Source organism: Hippocampus guttulatus, chromosome 20 (assembly GCF_054856545.1).
Source record: "Hippocampus guttulatus isolate MCC_2025c chromosome 20, RoL_Hgut_1.0, whole genome shotgun sequence".
Lineage (NCBI taxonomy): Eukaryota > Metazoa > Chordata > Actinopteri > Syngnathiformes > Syngnathidae > Hippocampus > Hippocampus guttulatus.
Genome location: NC_141280.1, coordinates 8,955,028 through 8,972,700, shown reverse-complemented (window position 1 = coordinate 8,972,700; position 17,673 = coordinate 8,955,028). Strand labels below are relative to the sequence as shown.

General features: G+C 41.3%; 1 protein-coding gene across 4 annotated transcripts in view; it reads left to right on the top strand.

The window, feature by feature from the left end:
* Positions 1–17,673, top strand: part of LOC147187920 (polyphosphoinositide phosphatase-like) — a 33,141-nt gene that overhangs the window by 492 nt on the left and 14,976 nt on the right. For all 4 annotated transcript variants that reach the window (XR_015097679.1, XR_015097680.1, XR_015097678.1 and 1 more), the window contains exons 3-16: positions 1,301–1,399; positions 1,847–1,970; positions 4,140–4,296; positions 4,384–4,434; positions 4,622–4,785; positions 4,867–4,995; positions 5,368–5,468; positions 6,239–6,401; positions 8,239–8,336; positions 12,589–12,722; positions 13,664–13,780; positions 14,616–14,661; positions 15,458–15,606; positions 16,517–16,683. Coding sequence is in view for 1 of the 4 variants with exons in the window: in XM_086100526.1 (XP_085956652.1) it covers positions 1,301–1,399; positions 1,847–1,970; positions 4,140–4,296; positions 4,384–4,434; positions 4,622–4,785; positions 4,867–4,995; positions 5,368–5,468; positions 6,239–6,401; positions 8,239–8,336; positions 12,589–12,722; positions 13,664–13,780; positions 14,616–14,661; positions 15,458–15,606; positions 16,517–16,683 (1,699 nt within the window). In the remaining 3 variants the exon portion in view is untranslated. The remainder of the gene's footprint in view (positions 1–1,300; positions 1,400–1,846; positions 1,971–4,139; positions 4,297–4,383; positions 4,435–4,621; positions 4,786–4,866; positions 4,996–5,367; positions 5,469–6,238; positions 6,402–8,238; positions 8,337–12,588; positions 12,723–13,663; positions 13,781–14,615; positions 14,662–15,457; positions 15,607–16,516; positions 16,684–17,673) is intronic.

Here is a 17,673-nt window from a genome sequence, read left to right as displayed (position 1 = left end):
TCCCTGTTGCAACACACCTGATTCAAATGATCAAATCATCAGCAAGCTCTTCGGAAGCCTGACATTGAACCTGTCCATTTGAATCAGGTGTGTTGCTACATGGAGACTTGGAAAACATGCAGGACAGCGGCCCTCCAGGACCTGAGTTTGACACCTATGCACTAATATCACAAAACTCCCAAATATAAAAAATGACTTGTTTATCTTAACTAAGACATGATTAACTAACGAATGAATCGGCCCCACAATGGGAAAATTTGCAAATATTACCTTATTTTCTTCAGTTTTGAGTCATTAACATGAAGTAAATGAAGCTGTGCAAACTTTGAGAAGAACAAAAGATAACCTTTGAGAACGTAAATACGTACTGGAACCGGGGATAGTTGGAGGGCAACTGCAGGATTGGTCCGTGGACGTTAGATGGCAGCAAAGGCTTGTGTGGGAGATTTTGCTCATAAGATAAGAAAACCTTTATTAGTCTCGCAATGGAAAAATTCCCGATTCACAGCAGCAAAGTTATGAAAGGAAGAAGTAGAACAACAAAATATAGGAGCTGCTGGAAAGGTAGCCACTCACACGGCGCCATTTTGAAGTCAAAATAACAAAAATAACACAACACAACACATTTTGGGTAAAATGAAGACTTATTTTCAGTTCTTGTACTTCCCTGGAAAAATTGTCGAGTCGTGTGTTTGTTGAGTCCAGTATTATTTTTAAAAATTAAGATTAAGAAAACCTTTATTAGTCTCGCAATGGAGAAATTCCTAATTCACAGCAGCAAAGTTATGAAAGGAAGAAGTAGAACAACAAAATGTTGAATGTCTAATTCAACTAACTTCAGTTTTTATCCTCAGTGGAAGTAAACCAGTCTTTTTAGTTTTCATTGTGAATATCCGCTTTACAGATGCCACGGTCTGCTAATCAAGCCGTGTGTGTTGCTTTTCCTAAAGGCAGGAAGATAGTTTGACCCAACTGCCAGCTGTCGATTCATGATGACTGTGGCCTTTATTTATACCTGTGCAGTTTCATGATAATTTTGCATCCAGCAATCCTTCACAAATAGGTTGCTTAACATCACAGTCTTTGGTTTGAAGCCTTTGAACAATCCAAGGTCGGAATGGGTCTAGCTTTATCACTCTCTGGAGCATCTGCTGAATGGAGCTTTTGTCAATTTCAAGGTTCCAATGCAGTCCTCCGGATAGACTCTCACTGATTTTACGCAAACACCTGCTTTAAAAGTTTTGTGCCATGTGACATGACTAAACGCAATATCTCCCCCACCACCCCCACCCCTTTGCAGAGGTATTTTTTGGTGGGGAGCAATCAGGCTCAGACCAAAAACAGAGTGCTGAAGATTGACCGCACAGAACCCAAGGATTTGGTCATCATTGATGATAAGGTGAGCAAGCATTAGTGCAGTGCTAATGATATAATAGTTGAGTTGCCTGGGTTGTTTATTGTCAAATTGTCCCCTCCTCTTTAATGCATTTGTGACAGTTGAGGCTGGCGAATTGTGAGCCCACCACAGCCATTTATGAGCTGCTGGGAATGAATTTGTTCATAACAATGCAGGGTCGTTATTATGATGATGATGATTGTTATTATGAAGCATCTTCCAGTAAGTATCCATCATCACATGCTACCATTCTTGCCATTATTATTGTGTGTATAGTAGCATAATGTAATTGACAAACAGTTCGTTGATGCTTTAGAACATCAGGCACTGTCAAGTGACCACACCACCCAGATGCGCCAGTCTGCACTCTACCTGTCAAATCAAACTTTTTTTTTCCCCTCCCCCCGTTGCCACATACATTTATTCCAACGTGGTGTTTTTGCCTTGCAGCACGTATACAACCAGCAAGAGGTGCGCGAGTTGCTCAGTCGTCTGGACTTGGGAAACCGCACAAAGATTGCCCAAAAAGGTCCGTCAGGCCTGTCGAGAGCCGTGTCAGCCGATGGCATCGTGGGTACGTGCGCTCCATACACTCTCTGGTCACGCTCTTGCGCAACAACGGCATCAACAACCATTGTGGGCGACACAGATGGCAACATGTGCTTTATACCACAAAGGTCTAGTTTTCCAGCTGCAGGTGCTGACCTGCTTTTGCAAATGACTCGCAGGAAGTGGGAAAGCACAATAAAAGACCCACCTGGCAGTTGAATGTGATTCATTTCAATCAAGCGCTCTCTATTTTTCAGGTTTCACATAATCACCATCTGCTTTTTTTTGTGTTTATTGCCCACGATTTTGAAGGAAAGAACACAATATATTATTATTTTTGTCTGTGTTGCGCAGTTTCAAATTGGGCTAAAGCTGTTCACTCATTGTACCACTTTTTTTTTCCCAGACCGATACCAGTAAGAGCATTCACTTTTTTGAGTACTCACCGATACTGAGAACCGATACCCTCTAGTACTTTTGATGCTTACAGTTTCATTCAACATCAAGTTTTTTCCCCCCATAAAATTTCTTTCTGACGCAGAAGGTGAGTTGCCAATCCGTCAAACTATCGCAGTATGGCACCAACTACTCCTGAGGAGGAGTTACTCGATTTTTATATTTATTTTTTGCCTTAAGTATCAGCAGCCTCCAGGAGTACCTGTTATAAGTAAAAATCTGGTATTGGCCTGATACAAAAATATGTATTTTTTTTAAACTTTTTTTGTGTGGGTGGTGTCTTGTAAGATATTTACGTTAAATTTATCCCTTGGTTTGAAAGATATGAAACACTGCTATAGAGATTTTTTTTCCCCCAAGGTTTGGAAATCGGGTCACTAGCACATTTTATATGTCAGGCCCCAATCGGGAGTGACTTTAGTGACATCTCATCAACCATTCCAATCGCTCTAGAAATGTCACTTTCGATACTGGCGGTGTGACTACCTGCGTGAATGTCGTAGCCATGTTGTGTGAGCACTTTCTCATCGTGACCTACATTTCGTGAACGTACGCGTTTGTGTCCGCCACAAGATGATAGTTTCCATTCAAGCCGAATTTTTTTTTTGTGATAATTGTGTCCATCCGGGACGATTCTTGCGTTCATGTTTCTATGAAATGCTATTTCCTTGAAATTTAATGGGAAGAAGAGTGCTTTTTTTTTTATTAGGGCGAACATCTGCTCAATTTCAGACAATGTTTCAGAATCTCAACTGAATTTAGTCATACCCAATCTAAAAAAAAAAAGTCCATATGAAAGGATGTTACCACGTCCTTTCTAACTCAAATATTTTTTCATCAATATTCTTTGGATGTCAACTGAACCCATTCAGCGTGACATGTTTTCCACAAGTTCATGGCAACAGAAACACTCTGTTTCTCTCGTATTTATCTTGCATTTATTTTTACTTCTATTAACTGTTTTAATATTTCCGGAACTATGATGAAACCCTTCCCGCATGGGAGGCCAAATGTCTTTTAGGACAACCAGAGCAGTTCCGTTGCAATTGATTCGGTGCCCTGAGAAATTTCCCAAACTCAATTATAGCTTTGAAACAAGAACATCTCACAACACACTACCAAACAAAAAAAAGTCACAAAAGGTATATACCGAATCTCAATTTCTTCATGAATGTACTCACTGTGAATTGTTGGCTTATTAAATTGAAATATGAAACTCTCATTCTCTGGTATGAATGGCAACAGGTGAAAACAGCAAGTTAATTATACCTGCATCGAGTGGAAGTGCATGAATTTGTTCTGCATGCCGCTACATATTGCTGGCATTGGTAGATGAACATAGATCCATGATTTGGAGTAAATAAATCATTTTCATGAAATAGGCTGATTTCAGCACAGTCACTGCTGTCGACGGCAGAGACGAAATGAGTTCAGCTCCTTGTCATGCCGTATATTGTTCATGCACTTGTGTCCTTTGTGACCCGTTACACACAGACAGACTCTTTGACATTTGCTCAAATACATGATGATGTTCGCGCCCCCGACTGTCTGTGCCCCGGTGGCTTTCTGTGTCTCAAGCTGCTCTTTGACAACAAGTCAGTGGGTCGCACAGTGTATCCTGATCTCCCCCCCCCCCCTGGTTTGGGCTGCCACACTTGTTATTTATACCCTTTTTTTATCAGTCCAATTGCCAAAGTGTCAATTTTGTGCAACCGTTCTGTTTGGTGTTCTTTGACAGGCTTTGTACGCTTCCTGGAGGGCTACTACATAGTGTTGATCACCAAACGCAGAAAAATGGCCGACATCGGAGGCCACTCCATTTATAAAATTGAGGACACCACCATGATCTACATTCCTAATGACTCGGTCCGGGTGGCGCACCCCGACGAAGCCAGGTACGACCATGTGGCTCGGTCTTAAGGACCAATTTGACTTCATGTGTGTAGTTTGTACCTGATGGAGCTCTTTCAACTCTTCCCCAGATATGTCCGAATCTTTCAAAACATGGACTTATCCAGTAACTTTTACTTCAGGTTAGTAAGTATTTGTTTAGGGTTTTTTTTGTTTTTTTTTTGCAGCGTGTCACATTGACCCACAAACATTTCTGGTGGACCACAGAAACAAACAGGATAATTGAATAGCATTTATAGCTTAATGTCTTGTCCACTTTGATGGGATTTCATTTTTAAAATGTTCATATTTATTTTAACTACCCCACAGCTACAGCTATGACCTGAGCCACTCGCTGCAGCACAATCTGACGCTGCTGCAGAGGCCTTACGAGCTGTGGACCTCGGCATCCTCCAATGCCGAGGACGAAGCAAACAAGCGCAACAAACAGGAGAGCTTTGACATATTTGAAGACGAAGGGTTGCCCACTCAAGGTAAATAGGATCTGGAATCCCCCTACGCCTCTCTGTTTGTGTTTTGTTTCCATCCATCTGTGTTCCTCTCCTCCGCCACAGTGGTTTACGGCGTGCGCGCTGAACCATACTACAAGTACGTGTGGAACGGGAACTTGCTGGAGTGTGTCAAAGACATTGTGCATCCCGACTGGCTCTTGTATATAATCCATGGCTTTTGTGGCCAGTCCAGTATCCTTTCAGCTTTGTGGTGTCCGCCAAATCCAGTAGAAAATATCGTTTGCTATGTGAGGAACCCACTTAGTTGGGCACATTACTGCCATCTACAGGACTGGGGTGGTACAGTATCACAGAGGAGGTTGTAACTTGTCAATATCTGTCTGTTTGGGGTACAAGCTATCTATCTAGCATTCTAGCTAGGCTCATACCTAGATGTGAGCTCTGCTCCTACATAGGTAGTGAGCTAGCCTGCTAGCTAGACAGCTAGCTAACTCAATCTTACTATTGAATGCTATTCGTCTCCTTTCTCTATCTAATTTCCATAAGTGGCTGACACCTGTCAGCCGGGTTCCAATTTTGACTCCTTCACCCGTCCAATCGCAGAGCTTTTAATTTACGGCCGCCCGGTGCACATCACCCTCATCGCCAGGCGCTCCAGCAAATTTGCCGGCACCCGCTTCCTGAAAAGAGGAGCCAACTGCGAGGTAGAAACCAGTTGCGGGGGCAACCAAGGAAAATTAGGCACATAAGGCCCAGGTCCAACAGCTTGATTGGAATGACTCATGTTGTTGATGGTGGGGGGATTTATTTGATCTGTGGGCTCTTCCTCGAATATGCATGAGTGTGTCAGCGCGTGGGAGGAGGGAGCAACTGCTTTTATGTTGCTTCTTTTCAATTGCAAACACATTATGTTGCTTATTAGTAATTTAATTGTAGTTCATCAAAGTCCTTGAAATCTTAGCAATGATTCAACTGTCGTTTTTTTTTGGCCAAATTTTTCACTTTGAAAGGGTTAACCTGGGTAAAAAATAAAAAATACTCTCACGTGATGTTGACCTGGGCAGCGGCAGTGGAATTATTAATCCTGTTTAGTGCTTCTTCCTGAGGCTTTTCCCTCACAATGTGTGGCCTTTTTGAGGTAGTGGGGCTTGTTCACTTGGAATCTTCTATTTTCACCCTGCACCTTTTAAAGGGCTTATCAGTGATGTTGATCATGATCCCGTTCGTGTCATGTGACATGTTTGAGTCCACTTTCTCTTTCATTTGAACATGGAAACTTAAGCTACGGTCCAAGCAGTATGCCAGTTCGGGTCATTGAAGATGCAACATTTCAGTCCACGGTGTAAGCAGCCGATCGCCCAAAGTCAGCCGAGGACAAGTGTGAATGAAAACGAATGAATGAAAAAGATGTCACAGTCTAACAATGAAGATTTGGCGGCCGACTGTGTGCTCTTTGTGTGTCGTGCTCACGCAGGGGGACGTGGCAAATGAGGTGGAGACGGAGCAGATTGCCCACGACGCCTCCGTGATGTCGTTCTCGGTGGGAAGTTATTCCTCATACGTGCAAACGCGAGGTTCAGTCCCGCTCTACTGGTCCCAGGACATTTCCACCATGATGCCCAAGCCCCCGATACGATGTAAGCCTTTTATCTCTTTGCTTTTTGTTTCAAGGCTGAATATTGACAATCGAAACTCGACAAAGCAAGCTATTAGGTACGCTATTGGATCTCATGAGACATACAGAATGTTTGGTAGTGTGATTTTAGTTTGCTATGGGGTTCAACAATCAGGATTATTGAATGCCGTGGTCTGCTCGGGATGTTATCCATTGTGACACAAAAGCAGGGTCGCAGTCATCCTTAGGGGACTTTTGTGCAAACGCCTCTCCTGAAAAAAGAAAAAAAAAATCGATTTACCTCATCATAATGAGCCGACTTCGCTCCCTGACATCACTTGTTTCAGTGTGACCATGTGCGCTTTGTCCTTTCTTGGCCTCCAAATGTCAGGGTTAATACAATTACCTTCTATTATGAAGTACACTTTGTCATCGCAAGAGTGGAACCGCCAAATTAACACGCCACCCCCCCCCAAAAATAATCTCTTACAATTTGGAAATTGAATGTGAACTTTTTTGGTGGGGGGGCGGGGTGAAAAGTGTGCCTCTCAAGTCCTTTTGTGAATAAAGTTGGAGGTTTATATAATCTCACAATACTGCTCTTTGTATCTCAAGATAAGAAAACCTTTATTAGTCTCGCAATGGAGAAATTCCCAATTCACAGCAGCAAAGTTATGAAAGGAAGAAGTAGAACAACAAAATATAGGAGCTGCTGTAAAGGCAGCCACTCTCGCGGCGCCATTTTGAAGTCAAAATAACACAACACAACACATAGGACACAGACAGTCGTGCAATCTTCACCAATTTTCTGCATACACTTTGTTGTTTGAAGCAGTTATAGATGAAAGAGGAGAGGATCAAAGTGTCCTTTTACCAGTGGATCAGAGACGTCATGCTGAAAATGTGCACACGTCGGCTACAAGCTAAGTTTTGAAGATGAAGCGTCACTTGGGTCCACAGGCTCGCAAACATCCGCGAGCGTCACAACAAAATATCCATCAGGAGAAAGAATTGCGTCAATCTTGTCTCTCAACTGCTTTTGTTGCCTTTTTAATCTCCCGTTATCATTTCCCAGTTGCGCACCGGTTGGCGCGGCGCTCCGTTGAGCAGCCATGACAAAGGGCAGACAGACAATCCAATCGTCTTCAATAAATGGGGAATATGATTTGGGTCAAATGATATGAAATGGCGGCCATTTGCATCATCTGGGTCAATGATGTTTGTAACGGACGTGGCCATCTGATACGGTGTGAGCCACGCCGTTCTTCTCGCCAACAACTTCCGGGACACTGTGTTGCATAAGGAAGGTTATTTATAACTTGTGATGACTTGCTCCCAGCCGTGGGGGTGGCAAAGTTAATTGAAAATACACCTCGGGTATGTAATTTTAAAAAACGATTGTTAGGTTTCACTTAATGACACATCAAGAGAATAACTGAGAAGCTGAGATGTGAAATGACGACACCCCAAACGTCGCTGTTTTGGAACCAAATTGGTGGGGAGTCATTGCAAAATTGGCATTTCGTCAACGTTTGATCACGTTTGCAGCAACAGGCTTTGTTTGGACTCAGATGTTGAAGTATCAAATAAAATAATGATCATAATAATACCCAACACATATGGTTTATGAAATTGTCGGTTTGTGGACAGTGTTATCAGGCCAAATCCTCTTGGCCCCTCTTCCCTCCACTGTGCAGGAAATAAGAACATTGCTGAGCATGAGCACCATTTTTGCCCATCATTTTTGGTGTCGGGGGCTCAATTTTTCAAGCCCGACTGAGTATCTTAAGATGAATTTAGCGTCACAGGTTTAAAAGAAGAGCTAGTCTTTATTTTTCTCTCTTGATTCTCTCTGGCAGTGGACCAGGCAGACCCATATGCGCATGTCGCCGGCCTTCATTTCGACCAGATGCTGCAGCGATTTGGATCGCCCATCATCATCCTTAACCTGGTCAAGGTAGGCTAATAAGCACATATTGCAAAAAAAAAAAAGCAGATGGGACAGCGCTGCCAGCTCTGCTGTTTGAATCCCCGTTTCCAAAGCTGACATTTTGATTTGTCTGAATTCCGTGAGGATAAAAGTTTACAGCAGTGAATATCATCCTGGTGTGAACAAAACAACGCATGTACACGTTTTAGACTTGTTGGGAATCACTTTCAAGTTTTATGTTTTCAAAAGCTTTGAAATACAAGAATTGAGTGCAAGTTTTGCCCTCCACAGGCATACAATGATGCACCCAGGCTCAAGGATACAATGGATGTAAAATGCCTACACACCCCCTGTTCAAATGCCGTATCTTTATTATCTTAAAAAAATGAGGGCAACATCCATCCATCCATTTCCGATCTGCTTTATCCTCACAAGGGTCGCGCTCACACTCACACTCACATCTAGGGACAATTCTGACTGTTCAATCAGCCTGCTGGAGGACCCGGAGAAAACCCACGCAGGCCCGGGGAGAACATGCAAACTCCACACAGAAAGGCCGAAGCCGGGATCGAACCCACGACCTCTGCACCGTGAGGTCGACACGCTAACCACTGGCCCACCAGGCCGCCCCCGAGGGCAACATAAACACCATTAATGTGAGCCGTAACTCGTACACCCAGTTGGTTGAACGTTTTCGAGAGGGGATGTAAAAATAACCTGAGATGATGTTTTTGCGCAAGCGTGCACACCCGCTTATAACGGTGGCTGTGACCGTGCTCGCATTTAACCAATTCCATTCAAACTGTAAAAAAAATTTTTTTTTTTTCAAAAAGTGAAACCAGAGGAATATGTCATAGATTCAAAGAAATATTTCAATATTTTATTTTTGTGATTATAGCTTGCCATTATTTTTGTTTGAGTTGTTGAATGATGAAAACTAAATCCTGTTTGTAATCAGTGCATTAGACATTGTTTACAATAAATGATATTATTTAATATTGGCACAATATTGGTGGACAGGTTGTTTGAACTTTTGACTGTCAGGTGTGAGTCTGGGGGTTTGAATCCAGCTTTTGGCCTTTCCGTGTGGAATTTGCCCCCACAGGCTTGTGTGGATTTTGTGGGCACTGTCTAAATTCAAGAGACAAATTACGAAATTAATGCAATGGCGTGACTCCTTACAATGTTAGAGCTTAAGAAACGGATTACTTTTCCCCACCTTTTTCTCGAATGTCTTTAAACTTGGTCGAGCACGATGAACCTCTCGTTAAAAATCGACCAATACTCGGAACAACGGAAAGCGCCAGGTGACTCGGCGAAGAGCTCATCGGGAGAGCTGCAAATTTCGCTCCAGTTGTTAAGTTCTCCATTTAGAATAGATTGAAATGAAACATACCATTTCTCTGCACCTAATGCAAAAAAATCCCATCTGAACTTGGCTCGGAAAATGCACCACGGGCTTTCTTTGTCACATTGGCCTCACGCGGCAATCTCTCATTTGTATTGCACTGCATTGCCTCGCACAATGGGGAGCGCACGCATCTCTGCCGCACGCTCTCTCCGGCTTGGGTTTCAGGCTCACGTTGTTTCTGGCGAGGGGAACCGTGAGCGCGCGCGGGGGGAACCAATCACTGGCCTTTGAGATCCACACAAGCTGCGGCCATGTGATCCTTTTTTTTTTTTTTTTGGTAACTCTGCACATTAATAGTAGTGGACCCTGTACCCATAAACAACGCCGCGGCGCCTTACACCCAACGGACAGATGGACAGATTAGACAGATGAAATAATAGGCAATCATCGGTAAATGGATGACGGCTCATCCTATGTGGCTGCCTCATTTCCAAGATGGTCCTGTGGTGGCTTCCGAGGAAGGGGAAATGTGCACATGGCCCGACATGTGCATCCCTTTTACTTTACCAGCTGATTTAATGAGCAGTTAATGATGGATTTTATTTCGTCCCTTCCCTCCAACGTGTTTGACATCAGCACAAAACGACAAGTGGCTTGCTCCGTGATATGGCTTTCAAATGAAATTTTACCCAAAAAAAAATCCTCTTGCTTGTAGGAAATGACAGTGACATCATTCCATTTATTTCTCCTGATACCAAACAAGTTTTTCCTTTTTTTTTTTTTTTTTTTTGTTCTTCACATTACATTGTGCCAACATCCACAGAAAAAAAATTGTTGCAGATGTGAAAGGATTCTTCAGTCCTAAATTTTAGTGGGAATCTTTCTATTTCTCTCTGGTCGGTGTGTCCCCTGGGATTGGTCACATGACACTTGTCGTTGCTAAATGACCTTTTTTGCATACCTGGTGACCAAATGGCTGATTAGTGGCCACTGTTTCCATAGATCGAGGACCTCTCTCCCCACTAAGATTGCTTTGACTCAGAAAAAAGGGACACGTTGCTAAGTTCTCTTTTCGCAGCCATGTCTTTTGTGGGAGCAGCGCACATCAGCAGGGATGCGCTTGAAACAACAAAAGTCGATTCAAAATTAAATCCATACAGCATCCTGATTTTTAGTTTGAATAAATCGATAGAAAAAAATCGATCACCCGCTAATCGCTATCATTCGATTGCGCACGTCCCAATACTTTTGCTCTGTACGACTCGTCGCCATTGCGTGCCAATTTGGACCGCGGCAAATGTGCACGTGCGCTTTAACAAGTACATGTGCACCTTTAATTGCCTCTCATTTGCTTCTTGATTTTTTTTTTTTTGTAATTCCTTTTCTCCATCTTTGTTTGTCTGCGTGCGCATGCCAGACTGCATAACCCGTGCACGGGTGTTATTTAACAGTTGCTGCGATGATGTCGCGAGGGGGGGGGGGGGGGGGGAATTAGATCTGTTCAATGATTCAGTCAAGCCTGTGATCACGCCGTATGATCGCTGGGACAAGTGCACTCAACGAGGCGGACGAGGAGAACAGAACATGTAAAGACAGTCTAATGGAGCGTGTCATAAATGACACATGATTGGCATACACTCTGTGCGGGAATAAGATGTTCAGGTGAGGTCTTACCATGGCGGCTGTTGCATGTGTTATGGCCCTTGATGAGTACATGCAATGATGTACTATAATTAGTCGTACACAAACAACTGACCATGGTGTATCGCAAAGTTTCAGAAACTTTTTTTTTCACTATTCGCATTTCCATGAAAAAAAACAAAAGGATTTGAATCTTTATCAAATGTTTTGTCATCGCCGACATAAACTCACGGACCGCCAGCTGTTTTTTTTTTTTCTAGTGAGTTCCCCATATTGACGGCCTGGTTTAGAGCATTTTGACTGATTTCTGGGACAATATAAGCCACAAACCTGCCAAAGAAAAAGTAGAGACGCTCTTCTTTCACCAGAAAAGGTTTGTTTTTATCCTCTTTCTGTTCTTTGGTAAGCAGCACGAGAACCCTCGTTGGTTCCTGAGCAAAAAGCAAGTTTTGGTGAGAAAAAACATGTCAAGCAGCACAGTGATTTTGACAGTCATGTTCTTTACTAGGGATGGACAAACTTAATGTGGCCTGTTAATTAAAAAAATCTGCGTGTGCTGAACAGCAAATGCAAGTGTGGAGTATGGTTGTAATTGCACCAATCACCACTAGATGGCAGAAATGTTTTAGTTACAATACCCTATATTACGTAATAGGCCTAAGATACATATATTTTTTTCGGATTTGCAATGATGTGCAGGAAAAACATCAAGAACAATAATATTCACATTTTGAGTGAGTTGATTTGGGGAATAAATAAAATAAAAATTCTTGCACTTAATGTTGGGTTCTTGTTCCGCAGTTTTGTGCCTTCCTTAAATGTTGATTTCTATGCAAGAGAGCCTTTTGCACTGAAAAAAATATATATATATACGTAATGTGGAGATTTTGTTGTTTGCTAGCTTTGGTTTTTAAATTCCAGCGTCTGTCAAAATATAAAAATGGGCAAAAAATAAAAAGGACACAGGCCTCTTCCGACTGTAAAATATTAATATTCATCCTACACAATTCATTTTACATCAAATACCCATCTTATTCCTGCACTCCACATGTCTAATCCTCTGGTCGCGTCTCCACGTAGAGCCGACGTGATGTCCAAACACGTCACAGTGAGCATGCATCCTCCTTTCTCTTTTCCAGCTTCATCTACTCGTATCCTCAAGGGACCGTTTTAACGCTACACGACTTCTATAGGAGCTTAACGTTCTGGAGTCCACGAAGGCCGCCAAATTGCTTCGAGTCATACATGGAGCACATGGTGACGTGTGTGTCTTTTCTTGTGTGGCAGAAACGAGAAAAAAGGAAACACGAGAAGATTTTGAGCGAGGAGCTCTACCCCGCTGTCATCAACCTCAACCAGTTCTTGCCGCACCAGCACGGCATTGAGTACATCGCGTGGGACATGGCGCGCTACACCAAGAGGTTGCAAGCAGCACCATCACACTCGTTTGAATTTTGCAAATTTCTTCGATTGTTTGGTTTAGTTAACTTTCACTTTAATTTATTTTTATAATTTTTTTTACATTTTATTATATTGATCATTATTACTGTTTAATGTTGTTTGTTTTGTTATTTTGTAGTTGATTTTTTAAATTTGAAGTTTTATTTTTTCTAGTTATTTAAATGTTCATACTTTTTACTTTTTTTACGCCTTTATTTTTATTCATGTAGTATTTTTTAATTTTCAATGTTTTCATTCATTTTAGTTGGAATTAATTTATAGCTTTTGTTATTTTTTCTATTGCTTTTTTCTATTCTTTTTAGTTATTTTCATTTTGTGATGAACTTTGGTGTTAATTTAAATGTTATTTTTTAAAGTACAGTTTTTATTTAAAGTTGGATTGCTTTTTATTGTTGTTTTTCATTTTTGTCATGTTTCTGAATTGTTTGGTTATTTTTAAATGTAAAGTTTTGGTCATTTCGTTTATTAATTTTTTTTATTTTGTATTAAATTATGTTATATTTCGTATTCAAAAAAAAATTTTTTTTTTAATTTTCAATTGAGTCCAGAATAAGTGCAGTATGCAACAAGACCCATAAAACCCTTTTTAACATTTACGACCAAAAACATGTCGCAGCTCGATCGCTTGTTACTAGGCAGGTTTGGTTGAACTCACTTATAACTCGGCATACTCTGCTTTTGGATTGACCAAAATTGCGTCCCCCCCCCGTAGTTCTTTCAAAGTTTAAACATTTCTCTGCATTAGGTATAAATGACATTTAAAATAATTTACCCAGGAAATTATTTTTCTATGACCCCAAAAAAAATGTTTACACTATATATTACAATACTTTACATGTTTGCTTCATGATAAATATGTCTCTTACATTTCATTTACAGAATATTTCCCTTTATTCCCCAGTAAGCTGTGCAACGTTCTGGACCGTCTGAGTATGATTGCTGAGAATGTGGTGAAGCGTACCGGGTTTTTCGTGAATAGATCAGATTTCTACTGTCACACTCTCCACCCTGATGAAAGGTAAGACTCTTGTTACTTTATTATATGGTTATATTATTCTGTTTTATTGTGTGGGAAAAAACCCTACAAACTTAGTCCATAGACTGCGCATAACGTAAAACAAGCCTGTTGATTGTTTTCACCTTGGAAAAAGGCAAAAAAAAGTGCCTTCCAAAATGTTTTTTTTTTGTTACTTTATTATTTTCAGAAGCGAGAACAAAACTGCATCCAGCTTTCTCCCTCTCGTCTCTATATCCTAACATACTTCAAATAATACATAAATCAGCACTTTTTTTTCCACCCCTCTCACCACTCTGAATACTTAATGTAAATTATGTCCCGCGGTGGTTGCGTCGCCGTCAATGTTCCCCGTAACAAGCTGAGTGCATTGCCGCCTGTGTAGCGTACGCGAGTCTCTGCCTTTGTCTGCACGTTAATCACTTGCGTTGGGTGTTACATAAAAGCGCAAGCATTTATTAGCCATGTCCTTCGTCTGGCGCGTCCCCGTTTGACTTTATTTACCTCCTTTAAACATGCGCTTCCCGATTTATACCGATGGGATCAAAAGCATTTGCGCTCAAAGGCAACGTTCGATGTCTAGCGGATTCTTTTGAAATGTTTTTTACACATTTTTCTGTTAGCGAATTGGTCATGAATTAGATTCATTTCAAACATTCAGAAATGAATAAATCTGTTTGAATCAGCTTTTTTCAACCTTGTTCCCTTTATTTAGCAGTAAAGCATGGGTTGATTTCACCCAAATCACCTATTTTGTATTTAAAAAAGCTGTGAAAAGATATGTTTAATACAACAACAGTGATTTTGATGCGAAAAATTGTCATTGTTTTTTCCACAGATGGGGAGACTTGGGTGGAAGCATTTCTGTCAGTGGGCGAGTACAGGTCAGTCTGGTGCAATGTGTTTTTTCCGATATCATAACGCTCTCACAACATTTCAATAAATTAATCAATCAGACTTGATTTATATCGCACTTTTCATACAGACAAATGCAAGTCAAAGTGCTGTGCAATTGAAACATCAAAAATACAACCTAAAAAAAGGGCCTTCCCACTCCCCCCAACATACAGATACATATTTCCATAAGCCACACACACACACACACACACACACACACACACACACACACACACACACACACATACAAACATACAAAACACTTACGCTGATAAACCATATTAAAAAGACATGGCAAGGGACAGAGAAACCATATGAGGAAAAGAGCACCCAAGGGGAGCTCATCCACCCTGACAAAAATGACAGCCGCCACACCCCAAAAAAAAAAATCTTTCGTGTTTGATAGACTTAAAAAGTTACCAACCAGAAATTGTTTAGCACCCTTTTTTTTCAACGATTGAGACTTTTTGACCCATCAGGGCCACTGTAGATGATGCTAGCATTTGGCATTATAGCCAAAACAAGTTCGAGTAGCCGTGTTGTAAGAACCCACACAATTTTTTGGGGGTGTTGTTGCTCTGTTAATATACACACACACACACATTTACACATCCATGAAACACCATTCTAGCACTACTGTGTTGTTTTTCTGCTCAGATATTTTGTGTATTTTCATGAAATGCCTTAGCCTTTTTCTCACCTCTTTTCCTTTATGTGGATTTATCTGATCAATTTGAAAGCCGATATTCCAAAATCCCATTTTTCACGTGCCATCCATCCCAGACCGGTGTGCTCAGGACCAACTGTGTGGACTGTCTGGACCGAACCAACACCGCCCAGTTCATGGTAGGCAAGTGTGCACTTGCCTATCAACTCTACGCACTGGGAATGATTGACAAGCCCAAGCTCCAGTTTGACACTGACTGTGTGAGGTAATGCTCCTTCCGTCCAATCAGTATCTTATAACAAATAAATGGCCAGAACAGGTTTGTCAATATGTGTTTGGAAAGACCATGCTAATTCAGGCTTTTTCTGTGAATAAACCTTCGCAAATTAGAAGCAGAAAAATTATGCACAGCGGCCTTAATCACATAATCAATAACCCGATCCGCTCAAATTTCCCCTAAAGTAGCACAAGTTTGTTTTGCTTCTTTTCACCAGTTGTCCTCAGACGTGAACCCTGAATAAACTGGGTTTAGGACATATTGAAGAACCGGCCTTTAAAATTGTAAATTCTAGCTAGCTATGCGGGCACTCTGAAAATATTTCTTCCCTTTGGATAGTCTTCTGGTGTGGCCCCTTTAGAGCACCTTGATTTTTATCTATCTAGCTATCTAGCTAGCTAGCTAGCTTCTGAAAAAAGCATAGGCGTCCCAAAAAATGACACCCTCCAATCGTATTTTTTATTTTTTGCTGTTGGCGATGCGTCCAACCTCTGAATAAGCATTAGCCTCCCAAATAATGACACCCTCCCATCGTATTTTTGCTGTTGGCGCTGCGTCCAACCTCTGCGTATGAATAGGCGTCCCAAATAATGACACCTTCACGCCGTATTTATTTATTTTATTTTAATTTTTTTACTGTTGGCGATGCGTCCAACCTCTGCGTAAGATAGGCGTCCCAAATAATGACGCCCTCCCACCGTACTTCATAAATGGGATAAGGTTTTGATTTTGATCATGTGCTTTGCATTTTTTTCTCCTCACATAGCACTTTACGTTTCTTCCAAACAACTAACTCAATCTTTTTTTCCTTTTTTTTTTTTTTTTGTCCGTCCGCACAAATAGTAGACAGAAATGAGCTTTTCAAACCAAAGACAGTGCCTCCTTTTGTGCTTTTCAGGTTGTTTGAGGAGCTGTACGAGGACCACGGCGACATTCTTTCGCTGCAGTACGGCGGCTCGCAGCTGGTGCACCGGGTCAAGACCTACCGAAAGATTGCGCCATGGACTCAGCACTCCAAGGACATCATGCAGACGCTATCGCGCTACTACAGCAACGCTTTCTCAGGTGTGTGTTCCGAGGAGAGACACAAGGCCGCTGGCACTCACATTGTAATGCAAATGAAGTCATCTATGAGCAAATTTCCACGAAAAAAAAGTTATTTCCAGCCTTGCCGAGCCGTGTCATAAAGAAAAGGCTTTTTAGATGCCTTTTAAAAGATATCCTTGCTCCTCAACACCCCCCGCCCCTTGGAGACCATTACATTACATTATGTCGACTGAATGTCATGCATATTGTGAAGTTAAGTAACTCATCCGCACGTGACATTGATTTGACCCGGCGGCGCGAAGTGCAAATCCTGAAACTCATTTGAAAGCCTTCCTTTTCCATCATGAATGGCACTGTCATTTCTCAGATAGATTGTGTCTACGTAAATGCGTACAAGTGATTCAGTAGCGGTTCCTGAAAATCATAGAAGCCAAGATGATGATGATGCGCTACTTGACACGCCGAGATCCCCCCTTTCTCTCTCTCGTCGTCAGCTCTATTTTAAAGCGCAAATGTCAAGGGCTAAAGGTTTGCGTTGTGCCCTTTTTTTAGCGGGGCGCTGTCATTTTTCAGACGTTTACTTGTGATTGCATTTTGATGGCTTATAGTATCAGGCTGAGCTTTGGCCACATTTGTTAGTCCAAGCTAACATTTTCAGAATTGTTTTTTTTTTTTTTTTTTTAATCTAATTTTGGATTATATTTTTATGCTACAGATTTTTTTGCTCTCTGAAAAAAAATGAATCTAGGGAAGAAAAGGTTGGTAGTAATCAAATCAAACAGTTGGGAGAATGATTTGGTAATATTGCGAGTAGAAATATTATGAGAGTAGCTTGTGAGGTGAGACTGTTTTTTTTTATGGGGAGAAAAAAAATGTATTTCTGCGTAAATATACACCTGTAAATGCCCATACTTTTATATAAAATTATGTATTTAGTAATTTTACAGCTCGTCTTGCAATATCATTCTTGAGTTCTTTCTTATTCTTGTAAAATCAAACTTTTCTCCG